General features: G+C 44.7%; 2 protein-coding genes across 2 annotated transcripts; one reads left to right on the top strand and one right to left on the bottom strand.

Annotated features, from left to right (window-relative positions):
* Nucleotides 1–693: 693 nt before the first annotated feature.
* On the bottom strand, nucleotides 694–3,912 carry ALG2 (ALG2 alpha-1,3/1,6-mannosyltransferase). Its single transcript, XM_039549456.1, has 2 exons — nucleotides 3,506–3,912; nucleotides 694–1,619 (listed from the first exon to the last, which is right to left on the bottom strand). The coding sequence occupies exons 1-2, from the start codon at nucleotides 3,830–3,832 to the stop codon at nucleotides 717–719; spliced, it is 1,230 nt and encodes a 409-aa protein (XP_039405390.1). The 5' UTR covers nucleotides 3,833–3,912; the 3' UTR covers nucleotides 694–716.
* Nucleotides 3,913–4,064: 152 nt separating this feature from the next.
* Nucleotides 4,065–9,526, top strand: SEC61B (SEC61 translocon subunit beta). Its single transcript, XM_039549455.1, has 4 exons — nucleotides 4,065–4,236; nucleotides 4,337–4,434; nucleotides 5,096–5,197; nucleotides 9,193–9,526. The coding sequence occupies exons 1-4, from the start codon at nucleotides 4,234–4,236 to the stop codon at nucleotides 9,278–9,280; spliced, it is 291 nt and encodes a 96-aa protein (XP_039405389.1). The 5' UTR covers nucleotides 4,065–4,233; the 3' UTR covers nucleotides 9,281–9,526.
* The last annotated feature ends 205 nt before the right edge of the window (nucleotides 9,527–9,731 follow it).

Raw genomic sequence — 9,731 nt, 5'->3', positions numbered from 1 at the left:
TCTACAAACCGGAAATTCCCAAAGTAAAATTGGATCTTCAAGCACTGCAGGTAATGAAGAAACATAGATTTCACCACTAACATTTTTGTCTGAGGTAGGCTGATATCCTTGGTGTTATTCTAGTCTCACTTCCTCCTGCTCACACACCTCTATGCTTTTTTGACACCCAGTGGGACTACACGATGCAACTGGACAAGCACAGTGAAAGGTCACTCATTTTAAAACCATACCATTCATATGCCTAACAGCACCGTGTTTTTTAAATATGCACTTGGTTGGACTGTACAATTCTCTCCATACTTCAGCTGAGATAGCTCCTTTGCTTAAAAATTACTGATGACCATTTTAAATACCTAAAGCTGTGCGTGTCTTATCTGGACAAATCCACATCTTGTAAATTGAATCAGCCATACCATACAGTATTAAAGAAAAACATGCAGAAATTTTCCTAGTAAGTTACTGTCATTTAACTTTTTTCCAAGGCACAGTACACAAAAGAAGTCCTGCAATGGCAGAGCAGTCTACCACACGAAAATTTTAACCTTCTAATGACACAGTGGGAAACGTTTTGCTTCTTCTTTGTGCCAAGTGACATAAGGCAGCACAAGAAGCAAAACAAGGACATTCAGATATCCCTGGTTCTTCATCAGTCACAATGAATACTGGTCCCCTACACAAATGAGAGACACAATGTTGAAAAATATAGGAACATAATTTTATTCTGTTAATCTGCGTATGTATTGGTACAGCTGTTCTGAGAAAGCTTCTGAAGAAAATTTTTCCTTAACTCTCACTCTCCCAGCTGCTCCCATTGTGTCCTTTAAGAGAGGATCTCGCACAATTTTTTCCATGGCGTCAGCGAATTGGGTTGCCAGAGGATCACACAAAAATCCTGTAACATTATGCAAGATTGATTCTAAAGGACCACCTGAATTAACTGCTATAACTGGACATCTCATATACATTGCCTCCAAAGGGACAATGCCAAAATGTTCATTGCTTGGTGTATAAAGCACACATACAGAGTTACTAAAAAGAGAGATTTTCTGTTCATCTGAGAATGATCTCAGAAAAGTCACATGGTCATTAACACTAAGTTTGGCTGCAAGTCTCCTCAGCTCTTCATAGTGCTCCACGTTCTCCAGAACTCGCTTATCATAACCACCTGCCATAACCAGGTGAACTTCATCCCACTCATGAGAATCAAGCCTCCCTCGAAGTTCGTGCAAAGCTTCGAGAGCCAATGCTAGATTCTTTTTCCTCTCATACCTATTAATGGAAAGAAACAAGAACTTTTTCTTTTTCGGTATCAGGTCAGCTATGTCTGCAGGAACAATTTCTTCAAAGCTACTGATGTTGAGCGATGGGTAGAGGACATCTGGGTTTATATGAGATAGGGACTTAAACGTGTCTTTGAACACGCTGGCAGTAAACTTGCTGTTCACAACGATACAGTCTGCCATGCCAGTCGTGTACTCTTCCAGCCAGTCAAGTGGCCATCTGTAGAGGCGCTTTAGGAAAGATTCTCTCTTGGTCAGAAGTTGATCAGGAAAGTGACAGTAAAACAAAACCTTCTTACGGGTTCTGGCCAGTCTAAGTACAGGAATGCAGGCAGACACCTAGTGCAACCGGAGAGAGGGGACAATAGGAGAGGTTAATTATTTGTGACAGTGCCACCAGTGTGTACGTGTGATTTCAAACCCATGCTCTGGGACTGAGTGCTTTGCAAGCCAAGTGCCTTCTCCCTTCTCCCCTCCACAAGCACATCAAGTTGTACTCCCTCACCCAGGACCCCTTGTTGTGGCCCTATAATTTCTCCCTGAATAAAGCACCCTACTCCCCACCTAAGCCCCATCATGCCCCAAGACTTCTCCAACCACCTCCTCCTGCCACTACCACGGGTGCTGGGAGCAGAGCCCAAGGGGCAGTGGAATCCTTTCCCTCCAGCTGCTCCAGAACGTAAGAGAGAAATTGCAAAACTGATGTGGAATACATCAAGATTATTGTAATTCAGGATATTCTCTATATACTTTCAAGCCTAATCAGCAAGAAAGGACACCCAATCAGAGGACCAGGCAGCAGCAAGCATTCCTTAGTCAACAACATCCTGGAACTAACAAGCCTTAAGGACGCAGTAAATGAAGATGTTGATTTGTGTCTATGTATACACTGCTAACTTCGCAAAATACTCCAGGTCCATGTATTGTATAGCTAAACTGTGTTCATTATAACACTAGAAAACACACCTACAGGTCAGAAATACCCCTGCTCAGGTGAAGACCGTTTCCCTGAGCACGTGTAGAAGTGAACTGGGTTATGCAACTTGTATAGAATGACAGAATCAATTAGGTTGGAAAAGATCTCTGAGATCATTGAGTCCAAACGATAACTCACCACTACCCTGTCAACTAGACCATGGCATAAAGTGCCATGTCCAGTCCTTAAATATATCCAGGGATGGTGACTCCATCACCTCCTTGGGCACTCCATTCCAATGTATAAACACTCTCTCTGAAGAAATTCTTCCTAATGTCCAAGCTGAATCTCCCCCGGTGCAGCTTAAGAGTATGTTCTCTTGTCCTGTCACTAGCTGTCAGGAAGACCAACCCCCCCCACCTGCTAGAACATCCTTTCACGCAGATGTAGAGGGTGATAAGGTGACTCCAAGCCTCCTTTTCTCCCAGCTAAACACCCCAGCTCCCCCAGCTGCTCCTCCTAAGATTTGTGCTCCAGATCCTCCCCCAGCTTCACTGCCCTTCTCTGGAAATTATTAACCAATCACAACATAATGAGAGACTGCACTTGGAAAGTTACTAACTCTGAATTTCTGTGTATAAAAGATGGTACAGAAAGCCTGATGGGGTGTCCTTGATTTGTCGAACACCAAGGAGCAGCCAGGCTTGCACAGCTCTGAAATGAACAATCGATGTTTCTCTCTTGAGTGTATCATTATTGGCTTGTTGCACTCCACATAATGAATCAGATTTTGTGGGGATTTGATACTCCAGGGCTCTGGAGCATCTATCTTATGAGAGACTGCAGGAACTGGGCCAGTTTAGTTTAGGGAAGAGAAGACTAGAAGGGGATCTATTAATTCATATAAATATCTCTAAGGTGGGTGTCAAGGGGATGGTGCCAGACTCTTTTCAGCAGTGCCCACTGACAGGATGAGGAGCAGTGGCCATAAACGAGAACACAAGAACTTCTACATCAACACGAAGAACTTCTTTACACTGAGTGACAGAGCACTGGAAAAGACTGCCCAGGGAGGTCGTGGAGTCTCCCTCTCTGGAGACATCCCAAACCCACCTGGACGCGTTCCTGTGTCACTTGCTCTAGGTGACCTTGCTTTGGCAGGGGATTTGGAGCAGATGACCACCAGAGGCCCCTTCCAACCCTAAGAATTCTGTGATTCAGTGAAAAGCAGCCCACAGCCTCCCCGCCTCCCGTCGGGCCAGCGGCAGCAGCGGCGCTCCTGCTCCCACGTCCATGTCCGTCCCCGCACCTGGTCGCACACGAAGGCGTCGAAGGTCTCGCCGCTGAGCAGCAGCACGTAGAGCGCCACGAAGGCCATGCGCAGGGCCGCGCACAGGGCGTGCCCGCGGCCGCACAGGCTGCGCGGGAGCCACCCGCCCGCCCGCCGCACCGCCAGCCCGCGCGTCTCCGCGAAGCACCGCCCGGGGTCGTAGTGCGCCGTCCAGATCTGCACCCGGCAGCCCCGCGCCCGCAGCGCCAGCGCCGCGTCCACCACCAGCCGCTCCGCGCCGCCCAGGCCCAGGTCCGGGTGCAGGAACAGCACGGACGGACCCCCTCCTCCCGCCTCCTCCTCCATGACGGCTGCCGCGGGGACGGGGGCGCATGCGCAGCCCGGCAGCCCCGGCGGGACACGTCAGCCTTCCTTCCCTTCCTGCCGGGCCTTCCCGCCCGCCCCGCCCGCCGGGCGGCCCCGGCGCTGCCCGACGCGTCGTTCCCCGCGCTCCCGCGCCGGCCCGGCCGCTGCGCAAGGAGGGGGCGCGACCGAGGTGTCACGGGCGGCAGCGGTCTCGGAAAGCGGCCGCCGAGCGAGGGGTGTAGCGACAAGGGGCTGGTGTTGCTCAGGCATTATCCTGGGAAGCCGCATGGTCCCGGGATGCGCGTCGCGGGGGCGGAGCCTGATGCGGGCAGGGACGTGGCCGAAGCGGCTGTAGCGGAGCGTGTGTGAAACCACGCCGAGCTCCAGCCAGCGCCGCCGTCATGGTGAGGGGCTGCCCGGGGCGGGGGGCGGCTGAGGCGGCCCTTCCCTGCCGGCAGTGCCCGCCGTCTCTCACCCCTTCCCGCTTCTCTCCTCTCTCCGCAGCCCGGGCCCAACCCCAGCGCCACCAGCGTCGGCTCCTCCGGCCGCTCCCCTAGCAAGGCTGTGGCTCCCCGCGCCGCGGGATCCACCGTCCGGCAGAGGTGGGTGCCCGCCGTGGCTCCCTAGTGGGGGCAGCTCTTGCCTCCGTCGTGCCTTCTGCTTGCCGGGCTGCCCGGGCCGCCCGGGCCGATGCCTTCTGCTGACGTGGCAGCACAGACTGATGCGAGTCCAGAGGAGGGCAACGGAGCTGGGGAAGGGTCTGGAGCACAAGTGCTATGAGGAGCGGCTGAGGGAAATGGGGGTGTTTAGCCTGGAGAAGAGGAGGCTCAGGGATAAACCTTTTCACTCTCTACAACTACCTGAAAGGAGAGTGTACCCAGGTGAGAGGGTCATTCTCTTCTCCCAGGCAACTAGTGACAGGATAGGAGAGCACAAGTCTTAAGCTGTGCCAGGGGATGTTTAGCTTGGACATCAGGAAGAATTTCTTCACAGAAGGGGCAATTAGACATTGAAATGGACTGCCCAGTGAGGTGGTGGAGTCACCGTCTCTGGAGGTGTTTAAGGGAAGACTGTATGTGGCACTTTGTGCCATGGTCTGGTTGACGTGGTGTTGGGTCACAGGTTGGACTCGGGTCTTTTCCAGCGTAATTGATTCTGTGAAGTGTATTGTTTCTGCCGAGTCTCTTGGGCTGTTTGGTCCTAGAAGCTAAAGGAGTACTAACGTGTTGTTCGGTCTTTGTTTCCTTCTGTTGTCCATTAAAGGAAAAATGCCAGCTGCGGGACAAGGAGTGCAGGCCGTGCCACGTCCACAGGGACTGGTGGGATGTGGCGGTTCTACACTGAGGACTCTCCAGGGCTCAAAGTGTAAGTTGGATTAATGGGTAGTGGCAGGCTTGGGAGCTGTAGAGTTCCCTTGCTTTTGTAGTCTTGCAGTCTTTGAATTAATAATAAATTCTCAGTGCTCTGGTGTGCATGGGAAAACTTGCTGAGTTGATGGCTGGGATGACATATTTAATCTGTAACCCCAGAGAAGTAGCTTTTAATGTTACAATGGTTTTTAAAAGGTAGGTACAAGTTATATTTTGTAATTGCCAAAGCTTACCCTAAGTGGTCTTGGAAGACTGTGAGCATCACTTTGAAGTTGAGAAACATCACTTGCCTCAGTGAATTTAGGCATCTATGGTCATGCTTTCATTCTCTTTTAAGTAAAAATTTTGGGGTTTGTTTTACAGTAGCTGTGTTGTGACCCTGTGCACCCCTTGAAAATACAATATAACTGATATACCATATGCTTGCATAATCTCTGGTGTTTTTATTAAAAAGCTGCAGATAAATTACTTTAGCTGAACTTGCCTGCCAAATAGCATGCCAGTACCTTGTCTATCTCCGTTTTTACAAGATGAATATTCTAAGATTATGGTCAAATACCTAGTAATATATCCCTTAAACTATAAAGAGAGCCTAAGTTTTTACTTTTTTGACCAGTTTGAGTCATTTGGATGACTTTCCCAAACAAACTTTGCAGCCCAATACTTGGGTAACAAAGGTGTATTTCAGCTGATGAGTGCCTCCTAAGTTATATCCCAAGAAGGAATTCGTGCTTATTGTAGAATTATAGTTCGTGACCTCTTGTTCTTACTGGGTTGAAAAGTCTTGAGGTGCTCAGGGCTGACCCTGTTGCTTGGGGTTTTTTCTCAAATCTATTAATATTTTCTTTTGAAGTTCTTTAAAAGGGCTGCTGCTGGCTGCAGAAACAGAACACTTGGGGAAGGGCTGGTTATATGCTGCTTAGTGATTGTTCCATGAGTAATCCTTCCTTTGAAGTTGTCTTATGTGTTTTCATTTTCATATGTGCTTGACACTTCAAAAAACAAAATGTATCCAGCAAACCACTAAAGTAGTGCAGTTCAGCCTTGCTTACTGCACTCTGAGTGCGGAAAGGAGACAAGGCAAAAAAAAGACAATAAGCAGCAATAGTGTTCTAGAGCAAATCTGTGCAGATAGGCAGGGCAACTGTTTTCTCTGTTGTTTGGTCTACTATAGTTCAATTAAAAAATTCAGTTAAGCCAAACAATAAGAACCAGAAGGGCGTTAGGATTTTTTTTTAATAGACTTGTGATACAAGCTTTAACAATTTTGCTAGGTTTCCTTGTGAATCCTTTGATTTCACTTTTGGTGCTGAATGGCCATTTAGTTCTTATCTTCAGTGCAAGCAGATCAGTGAAGAGATTTTCCCATCTATTTATGTTGCAACACAGTGGTTCCCAATTTTAAGGTTTGGAACACTGGGAGTGTTTTTTTGAAGCTACTTTGGGTAACTGTATGCTCAGGCTTTTAATGGAAGAATCAAATCTGTAAAAGTGAGTTGCTTTTACGAATCACTCCATAATAGATATAACATTTTCTGAGCCATGGGTTGGTAGCAACTTTCTTGCTTACAGCTTTCCATGTATTTTTCTAAATTTTTTTTTTCTATATCAACCAATTGTTATTATCTTTGTTGTGTTTAGTAGACTTTAAAGTGAGAATGGGTTATCGAGGGTTTGTGATTGCCTTGGTGAAGTGCTTCAGCTGAAACTGTTTTTAGAAGTGGTTGTGATCACTACTGCATAAAGCAATGTGAAAGCTTAGCCTGGTAGTGGTGGTGGGTGGGCTTTTTTGGCGTTTTTTCATATTGTTTAAAATGCAAGCTCTTAGAATTGCTATGAAAAATACATAAAACCGCCTGAAGACAGGCTAATTCATACTGGCTACAATGAGGGGAATTCTGCTCCAGATAAAAAAGTTTTTGTATTTTTATGTTGTGTAGAATTATGTTGATGCTTTGGGTATTTTGTATCTGTATTCAACATCCAAAATAATAAATATGTTGAATAGGCAAGTTGGTTCCCCTCAAGAAAGTTCCTTTATTTGCATTACAAGATGCTTCAAGATGTGTATGCCTTTAAAAACAACTATTAGCAAAAGGGAATTGTGGGGGATTTGGTTGAGAGTGGGATATGATATTTTTTCTCTTTAAAGCTTGGAGATTACATGCTTTGAAAAGAAAACTAAACCAAACTTTTCCTCTTTTTGGGTCACTTGGTAGCTGTGGTTCCTGTATCTTGTCTTGAGCTTTCCTGCTTAAAGAGCTATAGGCAGCATTTCTTGTGGGTAGAAAGTCAGTCAAATTGGGCTTGTGCCCAATGTGCAGCCTTATGACAGACATTCTGAGAATGCACAGTACCAAATCTTTAGAGGTGTCTGAATCCATTTATTTTTTTGTGGTGGGCTGAGCAGATGCAGGTGTGTGGAGGAGAATCGCAGGGTTTCAACAGGTTTTCTTTGGGACTGGGGCAAATGAGATATGTGTGTCAGAATTGGAGAGCTGATTATTCTCTAGGGGTTCAATGTCATCTGCATGTTTAAAAAACACACTGAATATACAGTCAGTCCCCACTGTTTATTTCCATGTAGTTCTGTTCTGATTATTGGTGCTCCTTTGTTCCTGAATGTCTTTGGCAGAGCGCAGCTTACCTATTCCTACTGCTAAAGGCTCAAATGAATTAAGTAGTAATTCAGATACAGTGTGAGGACTTTCTGCACCTAATATGATTATGATTTATACTATGTAGCATATAAACTTACATGCATAAATATATAAAAATAAATATAAATTATAGAGGAAATATATATATATATTTATATGTATAAATATATATAAAATGCCGGGGTTTGAGAATTGCATTCTATTGCTTAGTGAAAGATAGCCCTTGAAGGGGTTGCTTATGTAGTCACCATGTATGTGGACTTTGTTTATTTTGTTATTGGCTTATTTGCTAAATGCTTTATGTCTGTGTTCAGGGTTCTCCATACCAAAATAAGTATGATAGATAATAATTGAGGTTTAAAACTCAATGTAAGATTACAGTTGTGAACATTTGAAGTATGTGGATCATGATCTTGTAGAAAAATACGACAGTAAACTCTTTGAATCCCTTTTCAGTTTCCTTTTTTTTACTTTGTATTCAGGTAGCATTTACATGCTTATAATCAGTACCCTGGAGGGTAACACAGGCTGGATAACAGATTTCCCAATAGCATGTTGAAAATCAGAAATGAGATTGTTGTATGAAGTGAGTGGTACGAAGGAGTGTTGAGTGTGTGTAGTCATGTAATTGTTGTATCTCAGAACAGCATGAAACAGCTGATTGAAGCTATCAACATGCACCCTAAGATTAATCTGGTTTTTTAAAACATCACTATACAATTTCTAAACAATCTATAAAAGTAACAAGGAAAAAAATACTAGTTTATTCATTTGAGGTAAAGATTTAATGATGGAGCTTTGCCACTTGGTGTATGTTTTTCAAGAAAGCAGAAGTCCTCTCACCCACTGCTGCCATTGTTTTCAAATGAAATAAAACCCCTAAAATAAAACAGCTAATGAGAATTTTATGCCAAAATTTTAGTAGCCGCTAGAGGACTCTGTTGGTTTTTGCATCGGACTGCATCTCTGCTCAGGTGGCTATCTGAGTTGTAAACACAGAGGATATTTTTCCAGAGACTGTGAAAACAGTGATGCATAATAATGAACCATTAATGGCTTTTTAAACAAGTGAGGTTTTTGTTACTCTCTTGTGCTTTTTAATGTACATTTAGGGTGTGTAGAACTGTCTTTAAAAACAGTGGCAGCAGCAGCAGCAGTTTTTGATAGAGATGGCTATCTCATTTCTATGGGCTTTAAGGTATTTCTGTGGGAAGGGGAGTTTTCTTGTATGATTTCTTATGAGCTGATAAGCTCACTTGGCTGATAATGACTGGCCTTTGGGCAAGACAGGCTTCTTTTTTATGTTAATGTATTTTCTCTTTATTTTTAGTGGACCTGTTCCAGTTTTGGTCATGAGTCTTCTTTTTATTGCTTCTGTGTTTATGCTGCACATCTGGGGCAAATACACTCGTTCCTAGACTCAGCTGCCAACTTAAAGCATACATCTTGGACCAAAACTATGGTGGATCCTGGTTGTTCTTGGAGAGAGACTGGGGAAGCTTCCTATCACCTGTTGAAGTCCTGTCAACTTTGGCTATAATACCGAATTAATTTCTCAATTCGCTACTTGGGCAGCTTTAAAGCCTGTCATGGGTCATTTTATATTTGTATCTGTACACTTAGAATACAGGTATTGCAATAAAAGTTGTATATGGAAATAGAAAGAGTCTTAACTGTATTTTTTCCTCTTCCAGTATACCACAGCTAACACATGATACTTGTGGTTTTCATATATAATCACATTTCTGAGTAAACGCTATTTGACAGTTCAGACCAGATTCTCCCATCTCTACATTGCTATGTAATTTTATGCTAGAAGATCTTTTTTTGTGGATGGAAGAGACAAAATCAGGTTCTCAAACATGAGAA

Source organism: Corvus cornix, chromosome 2, assembly GCF_000738735.6.
Source record: "Corvus cornix cornix isolate S_Up_H32 chromosome 2, ASM73873v5, whole genome shotgun sequence".
Lineage (NCBI taxonomy): Eukaryota > Metazoa > Chordata > Aves > Passeriformes > Corvidae > Corvus > Corvus cornix.
This window is presented reverse-complemented; position numbering and strand designations above follow the sequence as displayed.